The 18,396-nt window shown below is 44.8% G+C and overlaps 1 protein-coding gene across 1 annotated transcript in view; it reads right to left on the bottom strand.

Moving 5' to 3' along the window:
* Positions 1 to 18,396, bottom strand: part of CCBE1 (collagen and calcium binding EGF domains 1) — a 135,378-nt gene that overhangs the window by 8,786 nt on the left and 108,196 nt on the right. The window contains exons 4-6 of the mRNA XM_035100415.3: positions 12,794 to 12,928; positions 10,774 to 10,911; positions 5,604 to 5,707 (exon numbers count right to left, since the gene is read on the bottom strand). Coding sequence (XP_034956306.1) covers positions 5,604 to 5,707; positions 10,774 to 10,911; positions 12,794 to 12,928 — 377 coding nt within the window. The remainder of the gene's footprint in view (positions 1 to 5,603; positions 5,708 to 10,773; positions 10,912 to 12,793; positions 12,929 to 18,396) is intronic.

Raw genomic sequence — 18,396 nt, 5'->3', positions numbered from 1 at the left:
TCATGAAGAGTCGGACACGACTAAACGACTAAACAACAACAATCCTCTGAAAGAGCCATGGTGCTACATTTGGAGTGGGGAGCTCACTGCTCTTTGATGGGTCACTCAAGGCACAATCCTAAACCCTGGCCACCAGGGGTAGCATGAAGTGGTGTAGCTGGCGCTGCATCCACAGACTTGGAACGTGCACCTGTCATAGAAGGAGGTCAGGGTCAGGAAAAATGCCCCTTTTCCGAGCCAATTCCTAGGCTGGAACAGAAAAGAGGCCCAGATCAGGTCTACTGGCATCCTGTGAAAGCAGCATGGTAGGCACAGGAGCTTCTCTGCTCCAACCATTCTTCTTAAGAACTTTCTGTGGGCAGATACTGGTGTCAGCTCCTTCCTGCCACTTGGGAGGGTGTACTGGGGCACTTTTCTCGGACAGACCTTCTCTGTCGGTGGTTGAGCTTCCTTCATGGCAGAGGTCAGTGGAGCCCAGCAGAGTTGGGTGGATCTTCTGGCATGGCTGAGAAGGGGCTTGATTTGCGCTGTCCCCTTTTCTCTCCCCGCCACTTTATCTACCTCACAGAGTTATTGTGAATGGGCGGCTTCAAGGAAGCAAAAAATGCCCAAACATGAAGAAGTGGACAATAGGCTGGAATTAATAGCTTTACCTTTTGTGCTTGGGTACATACGCTGCAATACAAAATATATATACCCTTCTCGCCAAATATGAATGTTGTATGGTGTGTGTACAGTACATGTAAGTTTATTTTTAAAAAATTAAATCTCTGGCTGCCGCATCAGAGTTCTTAAAGAGACGTATGTTGTCGTACATATGAGCACTCTGGATAAAGAGAGAATGTATTTTGATTAAACATAGGCAAGCATAAAAACTAAAGTGAAAATTTACCCCTTAGTTTTTCACAGGACAGATTCTAGACTTATTCCTGGATTCAAATTCTGGCTGAATAATAATAATAATAATTGTAAGGGGGAGGGCTTATAGGGAACAGCCCCCCCCATCAGGTTGAGTTCCTCTCAGAGCAGTAAGTCCAGTAGCGGATCAGATTACAGGAGTCAGGAAGCAGAGAGGGAGGGGCAAGGCTCTAGCAGCGTCAAAGAGCCTCAACACCGAGTAGAGAGGGAGGCAGCTGGGGAGGAAATGGCGGGAGAGCAGTCAGAAGGACGGCCCTTCCCCCCAATGCCTGAGTTGAGGCGTATGGCACCCTGTAGGACAAGAGGGAGGTGCTTTGGGGTTACCAAGCTGTTATGTTGGGCGCGAAACAGAAAGAAGCCATTGCAAGGTTCTGACTCAGACTAAGCAGACATGTTTTCCAGGCACTTTGCACTGTAAATAGAATGCACAATAAAAAACACCTTAAAGGTATGGAGCATTGTTACTCAAGAGTAGCCGCAAGAACCTATGACAACAACAACAACAACAACAACAACAACAACAACAACAATAATTACTGTCTGCTCTGACTTGCCACCCCCAAAGTCTTCAGCAGAGCTCTTATTCAATCTTGTTACAACAGATTGCTTAAACCAGGGGCCTGAAACTTACAGCCACCCAGAATCCTTTTTATTCCAGCCTCCATTATCCTCAGCCAATGCAGCCACTGTGGCCAATGATCAGGGCTGATGGGAATAACAAACACCCTGTTGGATTAGACCAGGCATCCCCAAACTTCGGCCCTCCAGATGTTTTGGACTACAATTCCCATCTCCCCCGACCACTGGTCCTCTTAGATAGGGGTCATGGGAGTTGTAGGCCAAAACATCTGGAGGGCCGCAGTTTGGGGATGCCTGGATTAGACCAAACAGAGGTGCCAGAGACTGAACCTGGAATCTTCCGCATTCAAAGCACTGAACTATGGTGTTTTCCCTTCCAAGGGCTCAGAATACTTACAGGATGAGAACATTTTCTCCCCCTGCTGAGTGTACACAAATGCAATTTTAGTTTTATTGCCAACTCATTTATTTATCTCTAACAGATAACACAGGCACTTTAATAAAGGACACGTAGGGGCAACAGATGCCAACCTGCAAATTCAACCTGGCCCTGAAGCTCATGCAATGTATGCTAAACCACCCACACACTCCTGTCTGCTCTCTCTTCACTATCTCATGGTCAGAAGCATCTGCCCTGTGCTTTCATGATGAATATTATCATCTTAGCCAGACATGAGCATGCACTGATCTAATTTCTATTCCATTCCATTTCTTGATTCAGGCTTGGAATCGCTCTTGAAAATGATCTCACTCCCAAGTCTCTCTTCATGCCTGAATCTTTCTCCATAAAGAAACAAAACACCTCCCTACAATATTTTCAAAAGGGACAACAGTCACGGAAATGAGATCTAACCCCCGCCATGGCCTGCGTTACATGTTGTACTTTTGAAGAAGTTCCGTGCGGAAACCGTTGATCAGTTGGCTTGGCGATGGATCGCCTGGGTCCAGGCTAACACTTATTTCTAATTAAATACATGTATCTGTGCAAGCAACATGTGCAATGAGAGCTATTCCACACATGGGAATGCTTGCATGCCTGGATCGCCTGCTATTTATTTCTTTTGGCAAAGGGCGCTCTCTCTGACTAGTTTTGCAACTCTTTCGAGGGGGATGATGGGGAAGAAGGTTTTTTTTTTTACTTGAATCTCTGAGGAATTATTTCCATTATATCTGCATAGAATCCCTGAGTGCTGCAGAGAATCCTAGGCATGGGCAAACTCGGCCCGCCAGATGTTTTGGGACTACAATTCCCATCGTCTCTGACCACTGGTCCTTTTAGCTCGGGGTGATGGGAGTTGTAGTCCCAAAACATCTGGAGGGCCGAGTTTGCCTATGCCTGATTCAGGACTTGCTTCACAGTGGCTTTTCTCTAGGTGTATCAGGATTTCTTCTGATATAATGTGAGCTGAGAACAGGACCTGGAAAACATACCAAGCACTCCACACTGCAGGGAGAGATCGGTGATTGCAAGCAAGCTGTGTTCCAGGGAAATTTGCCTAACACGGCTGATATTCTATCCAACGAACTTCCAAAAAAGGAGCTACTCTGGGCTCCTTTGGGAGGAAAGGTGGGATATAAATTTAGCAAATAAATGCATACATACACAGTAAGCTTCTGAGAACTCCAGAACCATCATGTCCATCAGGCAGCAGCTGAGCTCAACTACCTCTCTATTATTTTGCAGCCCCAATTGCACTGTGCACACACCATTCACTGCAAGCTCTTATTTTATTTCCCCATACTGCTCCAAACCCAGCACCGTAGTGTCATTCTGCTGCATTTTCTTGGGGGTAGGGAAATGGTGGCTTCTGGAACACCTAGAACACCCCAGAACATCTACTGCCACCCGAAAAGCCCCCCAAACATATTAGGAATCCCGCCCCGCTTGAAATCACTCCAAATTTCAGCTGCCTTTTGCCCCACCCTCCAAGATTCCAAGCCTAGAGTTTCAAGCTTAGCCTAACATCATGCTATCAGATGATATTGGCCAGGGTGAGTTTCTGTTGCATGAGATAAAACACAACACGGTTCTCTTGCGTATTCTTCTTTTGAAGGTTTTACAGAATAAAATTGGCTTCATAGTATTATATGAAAACAAAATAACAAAACCCTGGAAAAGGACTCTTTCTCTTCTGTCCTTTAGCTGAATAGCAAGATCCACCACACCTAATCTATTTTTTTTCCCAAACAATCCCATGCAAAACACACATGTCAACCTTCACAAAACTCAAGTTTTCACATGTGTATCGGTTACGGGTGATTTTTATTTTATTTTATAAAAAAGATAAGTACGTTGTGTTGGGAGGGAAATGATGGTGCGAAGCCAAGTGTAGATTCCCCCCCCCCGGTAATCTGTCACATCACATAGTTTTGAAAGAATTATTTGCCCGTAAAATAATCTAGAACTGATTGTCATTAAAAAACCATAGCATTCATGCTCTTTCCTTTGAGGATTTAACCTCTTCTACATCTGTGGGTTAAACCACAGAGTCTAGGGCTTGCTGATCAGAAGGTCGGCGGTTCGAATCCCTGCAATGGGGTAGGCTCCCGTTGCTCGGTCCCAGCTCCTGCCCACCTAGCACTTCGAAAGCACATCAAAGTGCCAGTAGATAAATAGGGACCGCTCCGGCGGGAAGGTAAACAGCGTTTTCATGCGCTGCTCTGGTTCGCCAGAAGCAGCTTTGTCATGCTGGCCACATGACCCGGAAGCTGTCTGCTGACAAACGCTGGCTCCCTCGGCCTATAGAGCAAGATGAGCGCCGCAACCCCAGAGTCAGACACGACTGGACCTGATGGTCAGGGGCCCCTTTACCCTTACATCAGAAAATAGTGTGTGAAAAATATTTACAGTTCAACTTCATTATGTAGGATTCTATTAATGTATCCCCCAAATATGGTAAATACAAAATGTGATTAAACTGACTCTTGTAAAACTGGTCACTCAACTGGAAGGGACCGATAATCTGGTTCTAGGACTACTCATTGCCCTAAATTAAGATTATTCTTGAACTATCTTTTATAAAAACATCTCCAAGTGACTGTGTTTTTTAAAGCCTCCAAGGAACAAGATTGCACCACTTCCCTAGAAGACAAATTCACTTGCTGAATTTCTATATCCGGGTTTACTGTTCTGCAGCAAACCTAGGAAATATCTTATTTAGAAACTTCATTCTGGCCAAGCCCATTCGTCTTTTTTCTCAACTCTTGCCAGCGGCATAGCTTGCCGCTCGGGTGCCTGGTGCGGTGCGCACACCCTGCACCTGGGGGCAGTGCGCGCTGTATGCTTACCTTTCAAGTCCCGGACTGCAGAATCCGGGACTGGCAGCCGTGTGACACCGGAAGTTGCGTCGACGTAACTTCCGGTGTCGCTTTGCCCTTCTATGGGCACCAAAAATGGCTGCCGCCGGCTTCAAAAGTTGCTTCTACGCATGACCGGAAGTGCGTCGATGCAACTTCTGGTGTCGTTCCGCCCATCTATGGCCACCAAAAATGGCCGGCGCAGACACTGGAAGTCGCGTCTACGCACTTCCGGACATGCGTAGATGCGACTTTTGAAGCCGCCGGCGGCCATTTTTGGTGCCCTTAGAAGGGCAAATCAGAAAGAAAAAAAAGGCCACTGGCAGGAGAAAATAATGGAGAAAAACGAAGTGATATGGGGGACCACCGGGAAAAGGTAAGTAAAAACAGGGGTTTCCCGGGGAAAACGGGGTACTTGGCAGCTATGGCTGTATGGATCCTCTCCGCTGCCTCCCCCTTAGCTGTAGGGCGGCTGAGGGAGAGGTGGAGGGCAGACGCAAGTCCCATGCTGCCCTTTTAGGCAGCATGGAGCCTGCAGGCACCCAAGCCACCATGTTACTCCCAGGAGAGATGCGTGACTTGGGCACGTTGCAGGCCCTGCAGTAAGTGCCGGCCCCTGCGGTGTGGCAGCCAGTGCCAGCCGCATTTCATTACATTTGTTGACTGAGCTAAAAAGTTTTGTGAGCCCATTTTGTAAATAAATAAAAAATTAAACTCATCTTTTTGTCATTTTGTCACCCCCCTCAGTGATGACACACGGGGCGGACCGCACCCCCCGCACCCCATTCCTCCGCCACTGACTCTTGTACCTTTTGTTTCAGTTGCAACACTGTCTGCTTGATCTGATAGAACTCTTTGCAAGAGGCACAGCAGGTCCCTGGTTTCACCACGTTATCAGCCTTCTCAGAAAACCCTGCAAAAAGGGGGGAAAGAGAGAGAGAAAGCAAATATTCCAGTGCATCCCCCCCCCAAGAGGGAAGAAAACAAAGAAGGGAAGAGAAATGCCAAAGAAAGCTGTGCTGCGGTGATGAGCCTTTGAAGTTTTCCTTCCTGGCCATTCCGTGAGAGGAAGAGGTGCCCTCGGTATTAACAACCTTTCCCAGTTGTGAATCACCATGAAAGGCTGCACAGATCCAGCGTAAGCTCGCTGCAAACAGTCTTAGCAGCAGCTGTTTCCAGTTAGCAGGTCTTAATGCCCTTTTGTAAAACTCTTTTTATATCTTGTGGGGGGGGGGGAGGAGAGTGTTTACCTCTGAGTCTTTACTGTACGGGGACCCACAGTGATTTATAATCCCCCTTCAAGGGCCAATTTTTGTATGCTGTAAATTGTGCCAATATCTCATGCAGCGAGACCTTTTGCTTGCAATTTGCACAAAGCCGGCCTTTATCATCACTGATTATGTTTGCTGCGCAATGGGATGCTTAATGGCAGAAAGGGTCAGAGCCACAATTGCAAAAAAAAAAAAAGGTAACCCTGAAATGTCTGCTGGTACATTGCCGGAGCCATTGAAATGCAGAGAATAACAAGAGAACGCAAGAAGTATCAGAATAAGTGCCACATTTTTAAACAGTGCTTTTCTTCTAGAAAAATGGTGCTGGTGCTGTGTACCCCCAGAAAAAAATCACTGAATGTGCTTATTAATTCTTATTATCGGCACCAATCAGGTTGAGGCTAGAAGTAAATTGAGGCAAGGGAGGGAGGCGTGACGGGCAGGAGACAGATAAAGTCGGGTCAATTCCAATGCCTAAGCCAATACCGCTTATATTCTGTAACCAATAAAGTTGTGGCCTAAATTTGCCCAATAACATTAATCTAATACCTGTCTCCTTTCATCTTATTCATCAACGGGGGGTGGTTTGGGGGTCTCAACACGCAATTATCGGCACCAATCAGGTTGAGGCTAGAGGTAAATTGGGGCAAGGGTGGGAGGGGCTCTCCTTTGTTGGAGGTACAGTTGTACCTTGGATCTCGAACGCCTTGGCTCCCGAACGATTGAAACCTGGCAGTGAGTGTTCCGGTTTTCAAACATTCTTTTGGAAGTCGAATGTCCAAGTGGGCTTCTGCAGCTTCTAATTGGCTGCAGGCAGCTCCTGCAGCCAATCGGAAGCTGCGCTTTGGTTTCTGAACTTTTTAGAAGTTGAACAGATTTCCGGAACGGATTCTGTTCAACGTACAAGGCACGACTGCATTTTAACAGAAGCAGGACAACCATCTGCCAGGGATGCTACATATTTGCATCATGAACTGCTCAGCCTGGATAGCTCAGTTGGTTAGAGCATGGTGCTGATAACACCAAGGTTGCAGGTTTGATCCCCGTATGGGACAGCTGCATATTCCTGCATTGCGGGGACTGGACTAGATGATCCTCAGGATCCCTTCCAACTCTATGATTCTATGCAGGTCCTGCATTCAACAGGGATGATCTACAAGTTATCCTCCTCACCTGATTCTACGAGGCTTTCTCAATAGTCCCCCCCCCCCGGCCAACAAGCTGCAAGTTCCCTTGCCAGGGTCTGAGGCCCAGAACTAACTTGCACCCCCCTGTGCTGCTTGCACAGAAGAAGTAATGGCATGGAAATTTAAGGCACAGCAGCCTGTGACATTCACCAGAACCCTACAAAGGCATCAGTTAAGCCCCACAACTTGCACTGGCAGCAGCCGAGGTCATAACCCAAGGATGCGATCTCCAAAAAGGTGAGAATCAGATAAAGGAGGCCAGAGGCCATAAAGCAGTTGTTAGCTTCCTGGCCAGTAGCAAAATGTTTAGGACTGTTTTTCGCTTGGTTCCCGGCAGCAAAGGCTAAAGCTTGCAATGAGTGACCTGTCGGATTGCAGGTATAGGGATCAGTTTATCTTCCACAACACATCTTTGGCAAAGGAGTTAACAGTAAGGTAAAGGCACTTCATCTGCCAAGGAAGACTACTTGCACCAACACCAGAGCAAGTCAAGTGGCATTTCCTGATCCCTATAAAAGCTTGAGGGAGAGGCTTACTTCCTGTTCTTAGCAAGTAAGGCACTGTAGCCAGCAAGGTCCAATGAATATTTGCTTCTTGTACTCATAGAGGCTGTGGGAAGGATTCCTGCACTGCAAGGGGTTGGACTAGATGACCCTTGGGGTCCCTTCCAACTGAAAATTCTATGATTCTATGAAACCACTGAACCCAGTAAGAGTCACACAGTCACAGGAGAAATGGAGCCCGTCCCCCGTCCCCTGCCACATAGGAAAGATGGGCAGGAACTAATGAGGGCCTAGTCATACAAAACCACATCTTTTTCACACCTGCTAAGCTCCTCCATCTTCCGCACAAGGATTGAACTTCAGCATACAGCAGATGTAATGCAAATGCAAACTCTGCTCCCCCCAAAAGTTGAATTGTTTTTCCAGGCAGAGAGGGGCTAAAATAAGTCAATGCTCCTATGCTTTCTTCCACAGTGTCGGGTACTAGAAACTGTTTTAATAAAAATGACAGCCGAGGCATTCAAAGTTCTGTGCCAAACTCTACAGAAGAAGTGTGAAGGACTGAGAGGCTTCTGAATTATTTGCCACCACACTGACAGCGAAACTGGGCTCCCAGAATGCATTTCTCTTCCGCATATGAAGCTGATGTCACAGACAAGCTGAACTATTCTTCTTTTGTGAAGTCAGCTGAAGCTTGTGTGTGTGTGTGTGTGCTATCATTACTGAAAACTGGTTCTTTCTTGTCTGAAGATAAGAAAATGAGCCCAGCAGCAGTTCCTAAGATAATACTGTTTGATGGGGCAGTACATTTGCTTGAAGTTCTTAGGTGGGATTCACCTAGCCAGCCCCATCAGCAAAACCCCTGCTCAAGGACTTCCATTTGCACAGTGAGGATTTTGTGCTCCCATGGGCTTCCCATACCCCCACAATGGGCCACTGAGGGGTCCTGAGAACCCCCAAAACAGCACATATTGGTGGTGGCGAGTGGGGGGACCTATTCAGCTGGGAAACGGAAACGCTTGAGCAGATGAAACAATGCAAAGAGCACAATGTTGAATTCTACCCATTGTTTCAATGTTGAGTGCCTGCATACATTCCCCACCCTCCACCCCCAAGGCTTATGTTATCATCTGTCCTTGTATTATCTGCCATTAGTATTCATTTGATTATGTGGCTATGCCGTGCCCTCTCTACAATATGCAATAGGATCTTCATGTCACAAAGATGGTCCATTTCTTTGGTGCCCCTCCCCATATTCAAACCTGCAGCTCAAATTCACAGACGGCTAAGGGCAGCAGACAGCTTTCATCCCTCTGGCGCTGTAAAATAAACACACACTAATTCATTTTCTCCATCCTGTGTGTTATCTTTGGAGATTGGGTGAGATACTGGTGTTGTGTTGTTGTTTTTAATTTAAAAAAATCAGTATATTATTAACATTGTAAGAAAGAATTTATCAGATGATCTGCCTTGAAGACCTAAACTCCACTGCAATTTAAGCCAGCTATTTTGGAAAGGTTATTGCAATGTAAATGGTTTTTTTTAGGCTGGCAATGGCGCATGAACTTCTATCTGCCACAAAATGGCATTCCTAAGCAGATTGTTTCCAACAGTAGACTTAAGAGTCAGAGGGAGAAAATCCTGTTATCATGTGTGGTGGACTGGAATACTAGCTAGAAACAACTCCTACATTGTGACTGCAAGACCATAGGTGAATACTGCCATTTATTCCTGTGAATAAGGGCATCTTAGCAGGTGTTGCCATTTAGCCCGTTTTCATGACAATTTATACCTGCTTAAAAGATTTCTTCTGCATAGCTATTAAAGGTGCGGAAACTCTGTCACCTGGCCACTTGGTTTTGCAAAGCTGGATTGAAAAAAGGAGGCTGAATAATAATAATAATAATAATAATAATAATAATAATAATAATAATAATAATAATATATTTATACCCCACCCATCTGGCTGGGTTTCACCAGCCACTCTGGGCGGCTCCCAACAGAAATATTAAAATACACTAATTTCTTAAAGATTAAAAGCTTCCCTAAACAGGGCTGCCTTCAGATGTCCTCTAAAAGTCTGCTAGTTATTTTACTTTTTGACATCTGGTGGAAGGGCGTTCCACAGCGCAGGCGCCACTACCGAGAAGGCCCTCTGTCTGGTTCCCTGTAACTTGGCTTCTCGCAGCGAGGGAACTGCCAGAAGGCCCTTAGCACTGGACCTCAGTGTCCGGGCAAAGCGATGGAGGTGGAGACGCTCCTATAGGTATACTGGACTGAGGCCGTTTAGGGCTTTAAAGGTCAGCACCAACACTTTGAACTGTGCTCGGAAACGTACTGGCAGCCAATGCAGGTCTTTCAAGACCGGTGTTATGTGGTCTCGGCAGCTGCTCCCAGTCACCAGTCTAGCTGCCACATTCTGGATTAATTGTAGTTTCCGGGTCACCTTCAAAGGTAGCCCCACGTAGAGCGCATTGCAGTAGTCCAAGCGAGAGAGTACTTTTGGGATCTTAGACATTCCAACGTTATGGGAACCCTCTGCCCTCAAAATGTCTGTAAAGAATGGATTCTCTGCTTTTTTGTGACTTGTGGACAAGAACAAGGTTTAGCTAGTCTCGTTTTCTTACTGGGGGAAGGGTAACTGAAGTCAGCCAAGAAAGGACCATGTTTTCAGTAAAGACAGCTGACACACCAGGGGCATAGATAGCTTCAGCTGACTTCACAAGGCAGAATAGTTCAGCTTGACTATGACTTCAGCTTCATATGCAGAAGAACAATGCATTCTGGGAACCCAGCTTCACCAGAAATTGCTGAGAGCCATGTGGTCTGAGCTGGAACAACCAGCTCATAACATAACGGCAAGAGCTCTGAATCAACTGACCTGGAGGGAAAAATATGCAATTTTAATAGCACTTCCTTCTGAGCAAAGGTCTTTAGGCTTGGAGCTTTTCACTGATTTTATCAGTGCACAGTAGATCCCTTTGGGCCAGAATAGTTTAAGAAACAGCAATGTAATACCTTTCTCTCCTTTGGTGCATGTTTTCCCATCATCTTCACGGATGTACCCTTCATTACATTCACACCGATAGCTGCCAAGGGTATTGACACAGATGTGGGGGCAGAGGGGCTCGCTGCTTGTGGCACACTCATCAATATCTGAAAGGGGATGGGTTTGAAAAAAAGGGAGGGAACTATCAGAAATAAAGGTTCCCTAAAACTGTTGCATTAAATGCACACTCAGTGGAACTATGTGTTGCATGCAATAGATTCCAAACCCCCAGCATCTGCAGTTCAAAGGTTCAGACAGCAGGTGATGAGAAATACCTCTAAGTTGCTGGAGGGATAGTGACAGCCAGGTTAGACAAGAACCTGTGGCCCTCTAGATCAGGGATGGAGAACATATGGTCCTCCAGATCAATGTTGGACTCTGAACTTCCACCATCCCTCACCGTTGGCCATGTTGGTGGAGGCAGCATCTGAATTAATCTGAATTAACTTGGTAAAGGTTTGGAAAGAAATCAAAAAAGATCTGCAAATTTGGAGTAGAACGCAATTGTCATTGCTGGGTGAAATTTCAGTTATAAAAATGAATATACTCCCAAAGATGCTATTCCTATTTCAGACTGCACCTATAGTTAATGACACCTGAAATTTTAAGGAATGGCAACAAGATCTACCTAAGTTTATTTAACGGGGAGAAAACCCAGGATAAAACATAAAATCATGATTACTGTATATTTTGACGCATCATGTTTATGTTGGTTGAAAGAATGGATTTTACTAAAGAACAGCTTGGAAAGGGCATGACCTAAAATTTGGATGGCATGCATCCCTGTGGTACAGGAAGGCCAAGATATATGAGAGTTTCTCAAACTACTTAATTAGGAAAAACCTGTATAGGGTATGGGGGAAATACAAAAACATTAGAAAGAAAAACACCAATGTGGCCGTCACCAACAGAAGCCCTTGCAAGGAAAAAATAATAATATACTGTACAGAAAAATTGGAGTACATACAGAGACTTGCTAACTGTCACTGGGGACGAATATAAATTGAAACAGTATAGAGAGATAAAAGATCAAGTGACAGATTGGTTAAGTTACCATCACTTGAATGCAACATTTAATTTAGATTTAAAAATATGGATTCGCAGAACAAAATTCGCAGTTTAAAAATGAGTTATTGGGATCCAGGGTTGAAATAGACTAGCAAAAATGTCAAAATCAAGAAAGGGCAACTGCTGAAAATGCAAGGTAGCGGAGGGAACTTTTAATCACATGTGGTGGTCGTCCAGCATAATTTAAAACTATTGAAAAATGATCTATAATGAACTTTTAAAAATGTTTTAAAAATCCTTTCCTAAAAATCCAGAAGATTTTTGTGGGGTTAATAACAACAGAAGTTACCCCCAAAAGAGAGAATTTTGTTCCTATATGCAACAACTGCTGCATGTGTGTTAGCGCAAAAATGGAAAACAGATACGGTAAGGTACCAATAAAAGAAGAATGGTATATTAAACTGTTAGCATATGCAGAGCTGGCAGGAATGACCACTAGAATAAGGAATCAAAATGATAAAAGATATAGGAGGACTGGCTATTCTTTATTGAATATATGAAAAAGTATGACAAGCAGGCAATCAACCTAGCAGGATGGTAAGATTCTCAGCAGTGTAAGAAATAACTAGAGTTTATATAAGTTGTGATAGGTAGCATGAACCAAGAAAATGCGAGGAAAAGAAGAGATAAAAGGAACCATGGAAGGAGAGGATGGGAAGTCGGTTAAGGAATGTTTTCTGGTTGTTGTTTTTGTTGTTTCAAAATTGTTACTTTTTATTATTCCAGAGATTCTTTCCTTTTCACATTATTTTTGTTTACATTTCTCTGATATTGAAATGTATCAGAAATACAAATGAAAAAATGTATTAAAAATAATAATAATCTGAATTAACAAAATTTTGGAAGCACATACAAATCCGTTTCTTTGAATTTATGGCAAGTAACCCTGAATTAATTTCAGGTGCAATCTTTTCCACCCACCTAAGCAATAGGGTTTCTCTCTGTTCTTGTGCCTTTCGCGGTCATACCGATAACCAGGGTAGCATGTGCATAAGACTCGTCCAAAGTTGTCTGTGCACTGTTGTTCACAAGGAGCTTCTGCGCAGACGTCATAATCTAACGAGAGAGAAATGTTCTTGTTATTAGAACTGTACAACACGCAAAAAGTAATGGGAAATTAGTGTTTATCCTTCAGTTACCAATGTATTCCCGTTACTAATCAAGAAAACATAGACCTCAATTTTTTTTTTTTACACTGGGTTGCTATGTTTGACAAAAGAACAGGCAAAGAAACAGATACCTCTGGAAGAAAAAGAAGATAAATGTAATTACACAATGATGTTGTTTTTCTTCCATCACCTTCAGGATTATTATTATTTTTTTTGGGGGGGGGAACTCCAGAGAAAGTTCTCTGCGAATAAAAGTTGGTTAAAAGAAATATACTAAGCTAAGAACCGTAGATGGTTGTAACTGTTGGACTGTGGAGAAGCTGCACACAGTTTAGTGACCGCACTGTACACCTCCCACAATGCTATTTCCAGAACCAAATTTGGTGGTTTACAGGATACAAGGACGATGTAGCATAAAGGCAGAACTAGATGCAACTGGAGATACGTAGGATCAGCTGAAAGAGGGGAGACACACTGTTGGAATGTAGGAAGGTGCTTTATACCCCCTGCCAAACTAAAGGCCCATCTGGCTCAATATTTTCTACATTGACTGGCAACAGCTCTTTGGGGTTTTGAGAGTAGATTTCAGGAGGCAGTGGCTCTTCAGGCTTCCGCTGTCAGAGGCAGTCACAGATGAGCAGAGTGCTGTGGCATTCAGGTCCTGCTTTCGGTTGGCCACAGTGTGAACAGAGTGCTGGACTTTGACCATGCAAGGTTCCTGACTGAGGGCAGGATTCCAAGGCCATGGAAATTCCCTCTTCAGACCCACATGAAGGTCATGGGTGGAACTGATATGGGGGTGGTGTGGCTGGTGGGTGGTGCAGATACTAGTGAGGGGATAGCCAGGTGGGGAGCATTCCCATTTGCCCCTTTAGGCATTCAGGAAGATGGTTAATGTTCTGCAAGTTTCCCTGCCTGAGCTGCAATTCACTGGCTGTTGCTAGCGGGGACAAGGAATCATAGGGCACAATCATGCTATGGTTTGTGTGATACTACAGGGCAGCTAGGAGGAGATATGGAGTTGTTGGGCTGCTTTCTATGGCCTCCACCATACATATTCAGCCATTTGGGGGTGGGGGCGTTTCTCCAGGGGAAGAGGGTCTTTGCATCCTCCTTTCATTGGGCTAGACTGGAAAAGTAATATACCAGCTTGGAGGCATTGGCAGCTGCATCCATCCATGGCTGGCATTTCAAGTAAAATAAAAAAATTCCTTCAGTAGCACCTTAAAGACCAACTAAGTTTTTATTTTGGTATGAGCTTTCGTGTGCATGCACACTTCTTCAGATACAGTGAAATGGAAGTTTCCAGGCACTTATGTAGAGAAGGGGTGGGGATGGGGAGGGGAGGGGGGATCACTCAGAAGGGTGGTGGAAATGGGTGATTGACTGACTGATAGCTGTTGATGACCGCAAACGACTGCAAATGGTTTTGCATGAAAAAGCAAGGGTTGAGATGGCTGAAGATCGCTTATCATGTATAATGAGATAAGAACCCGATATCTCTGTTCAAACCAGGTCCCTCCATGGTTTTGAGCTTGGTGATAAGTTGCAATTCAGCAACTTCTCTTTCCAGTCTATTTCTGAAATTCTTTTGTAGTAAGACAGCTACTTTGAGATCTTGTATAGAATGTCCTGGGAGATTGAAGTGTTCTCCTACTGGTTTTTCTGTCTTCTGGTTCCTGATGTCAGATTTATGTCCATTTATCCTTTGGCGTAGGGTTTGGCCTGTTTGTCCAATATAGAGAGCTGAAGGGCACTGTTGGCATTTGATGGCATACACAATGTTAGAGGATGAGCAATTAAATAGTCCTGAGATGGTATGTTGGATGTTGTTGGGGCCAGTAATGGTGTTGTCTGGGTGTATGTGGCAGCAAAGTTGGCATCTGGGTTTATTGCAGGCTCTGGTACCAGTGTCCATGTTAAGTCTGGTGGTTGTATTATTGTGGGTGAGGAGTTGTTTAAGATTGGGTGGCTGTCTGTAGGCAATGAAAGGTCTTCCTCCCAGAGCTTGAGAAAGGGAGCGGTCATTGTCCAGGAGAGGCTGTAGATCTCTGATGATGCGTTGTACTGTTTTAGCTTGGGAGCTGTATGTGATGACTAGTGGTGTTCTGTTATTTTCTTTTTTGGGTCTGTCTTGCAGCAGGTTCTCTCTAGGTATCTGTCTGGCTCTGTTGATCTGTTGTTTAACTTCATCAGGTGGATATTTTAGTTCTAAAAAGGTTTGCTGTAGATCTCTTAGGTGAGATTCTCTGTCTGTAGAGTTGGAACAGATGCGGTTGTAACGTAAGGCCTGGCTGTATACGATGGATTGTTTGGTATGTTTGGGATGGTAGCTAGAAGCATGTAGATATGTTTGTCGGTCAGTTGGTTTTCTGTATAAGGTGGTGTCTATACGTCCATCCTGTATTTTTATAGTAGTGTCCAAAAAATGTATTTCTTGCATAGATTGGTTCATTGTTAGGTTGATGGTGGGGTGAAAGTCATTGAATGTCTGGTGGAAGGTTTCCAGGGTCTGTTGTCCATGTGTCCAGATAATAAAAATATCGTCAATGTATCGCAGGTACAGGAGAGGTTTGAGTGGGTAGGAGTTAAGGAAACGTTGTTCTAAATCTGCCATGAAGATGTTGGCATACTGTGGGGCCATGCGGGTGCCCATGGCTGTGCCGCTGATCTGGAGGAACAGGTCATCACCAAATTTGAAGTGGTTGTGGGTAAGGACAAAGTGGCAGAGTTTGGTAGCAAAGTCCGCTGTGGTTTTATCTGAAATGGTGTTCCTTATGGCTTGTAAACCATCATTGTGTGGGATGTTGGTATATAGAGATTCCACATCCATAGTGGCTAGTATAGTGTTGTTAGGAAGATTGTTCAAATATTGTATTTTCCTCAGAAAATCTGTGGTGTCACGTACGTAGCTGGGAGCACTGATAGCATATGGTTTCAGAACAGAGTCCATATAGCCGGAAACACCCACTGTAATGGTGCCAATACCTGAGATGATGGGGCGTCCTGGGTTTCCTGGTTTGTGTATTTTGGGTAGAAGATAGAAAGTTCCTGGCCGAGGTTCCGCTGGTGTGTTTGTGAGGATCTGTTCTTGGATGTGTAGGGGTAGCTCCTTAATAATCTTGTTCAGTTCTTTTTTGTATGCTTGTGTGGGGTCTGAGTCCAATTTCATGTAAAAGGCATTTCAAGTGTGACATTTCTCTCTCGCATGGAACTAATCTCCATTTAAGAGGGAGAGAACATGTAAACCATCACTCTGTGAACTGCAGCACCGAATGTTTATTTTGCTTCACGCATCCAGAATCGACTTCGAGGCTTACAGTTCCAAGCTGACTGCAATTGTGTTGACTGTGTATGATGGAACGGAGCTCCACCGCAGCTCAGGCTTCTCATTGCTAAATTGTTTACCTTAAGCACAACAACTTCTATCCCACCTATTTTTCAGAAGACACTCAAGGCGATTTTTTTTAATAACAAAAAAACGGCAACAGTTATAAAATACAGAACAATTCAGATTTTACATCGTAAATCAAAATATTAGCATAAAACCCAAGGCCACAGTAACAACGGCAAAACAGCTCTCAGAATTGAAACTTCAGAATGTTAGAACAAAAGGAAATATTAAGCCTAAGGCCCCTTTAAGCAATGAACAGCCATGTCTCCACCAGCCGTCAAAAGCAGTACAGTGATGGGGCCTAAAGCGTTGCACACAGCAGGTGCCACTGCAGAAAAGGCCCTGTCCCTGGACACCACCAAGTGTGCCTTGTGGTGTTACGGGTTCTGAAGAAGGAGTTTGGAGACAATCAGAGCATGCAAGGAGGGACATACAAAAGAAGGCGGTCCTTGAGATACACAGGTCCCAAGCCGTTAAGGGTTCTAAAGGTTAACACCAGCACCATGAATTGAAGCTGGACGCAATGCGCAGCCACGATGGACTCAAAGTGCCTCTCAGTTGTCAGAATGCTCCTATCCCATTTGGAGCTCGATTTTGCAGAGCAAACAATTCCAAGTGTTTTCTCAGCATTGAGCCAAGATAGGTGAGTCACCGGTCGAGTTTGCTCACCTGCTAAGATTTTTATTCATAGTTTGGTTTTGCCCCAGTGCATGATCAGCTCCGTGTCTTGCTGCCAAGATTTCCAAGACTCTGAGCTGCTAAAGCAGCACATCTGCCAATAATAAATCAACCTGATAAAACCAACCTGATAAAACCCTTTTGTTGACTGCAAGAGGCAAAAGAGTGTGTTGAGCTGAGCACATGCATCAGTCTTGGCAGCATAATGTTCATAATGGTACAAGATCAGCCCTTGATTGCCAAAGCAGAGCGCACACAGCCCATAAAACACTACTGTTCCAAATAACACACGGTAAGTGTAAAACTTTAATAAATGATAAACCGTCGGCTGGGCTCATCTATGCAGTATTTTAAAAGGCGTTGCAAAATTAACACTCCCATTCCTTTTAAAACCACATACTTGATTGTTTTAAAGCCCTGTCTTCTAAGGGCCTCCAAGGGTTGGGCCCAGGAAAGAGGTGAAGCACAGAGTCAGAGAAGAGGAGAAGATGGCATTTAGGTGGCACATTATGCCTGCTGGAGGGGCTTGTGTCTGCTAGAGCCAATTGTTGTGATGCGCAAAAATGTTAGGGTAAAACCCAGATACAAATCCATGCTTAGCCATCTTGGGCCAGTCACTAATTTGCCTCCCAGGGATGTTGTGAGAATAAAACAGGGAGGTGAGATCCTTGGAGAGGATGGGCAGGATAATATACAATAAATAATAGAAAATAGGGTGTTTTAAAAAGCCAAGTTCTTTCCCGTCAAAGCAGTGCAGCTGCAAGGTACTGAACAATGGAGAGCAGAGACTGATCTGAGGCATGAGTAGGAAGCAGGTAGGTACTCAGGCACGGCCATTGGGGGTAGGAGGGCACCGCCTCGGGCAGCAGAAGTCCCCAAAAATGACGTCCTGCTTGCCTCGCCACCTCCACCCCGGCAGAGAAGCGGTGCTGGCATTGGTGGCAATTTCAGGTAAGATCTTGTGCAACATCTCTCCCAAAATCAGAGAGGTCTGAACTGAAATTGGCTGTGATACTGGCAGGGAGGGCAGCACAGGCAATAGCAGGGCAGGGCGGCACTTCCTGTTGCACCTCAAGTAGCGAAAGGGGAAGCGTTGCCCCTGTACCCAGGTGTCTGACCCCTCAGAGCAAAGAAAGGTGTGAAACAATCTTCTACTGGTTGGCCTACAGATTGCCGTTCTTCAGAGTGGACCCTGAGACTGCTGCCTTCCTTCCGCAAAGGCCTTTTATGCATCAGAATAATTGTCCAAGCTATCTAATGTCTGCAGTGCCACAATTTATATCTTCGTCAATGACCTGCTCCTTATTGCTCCCAAATAAACATTTCAGGAGCATAAATGCTAC

The sequence above is a fragment of the Zootoca vivipara genome, chromosome 10 (genome assembly GCF_965207765.1).
Source record: "Zootoca vivipara chromosome 10, rZooViv2.hap1.1, whole genome shotgun sequence".
In the NCBI taxonomy this organism is placed as follows: domain Eukaryota; kingdom Metazoa; phylum Chordata; class Lepidosauria; order Squamata; family Lacertidae; genus Zootoca; species Zootoca vivipara.
This window is presented reverse-complemented; position numbering and strand designations above follow the sequence as displayed.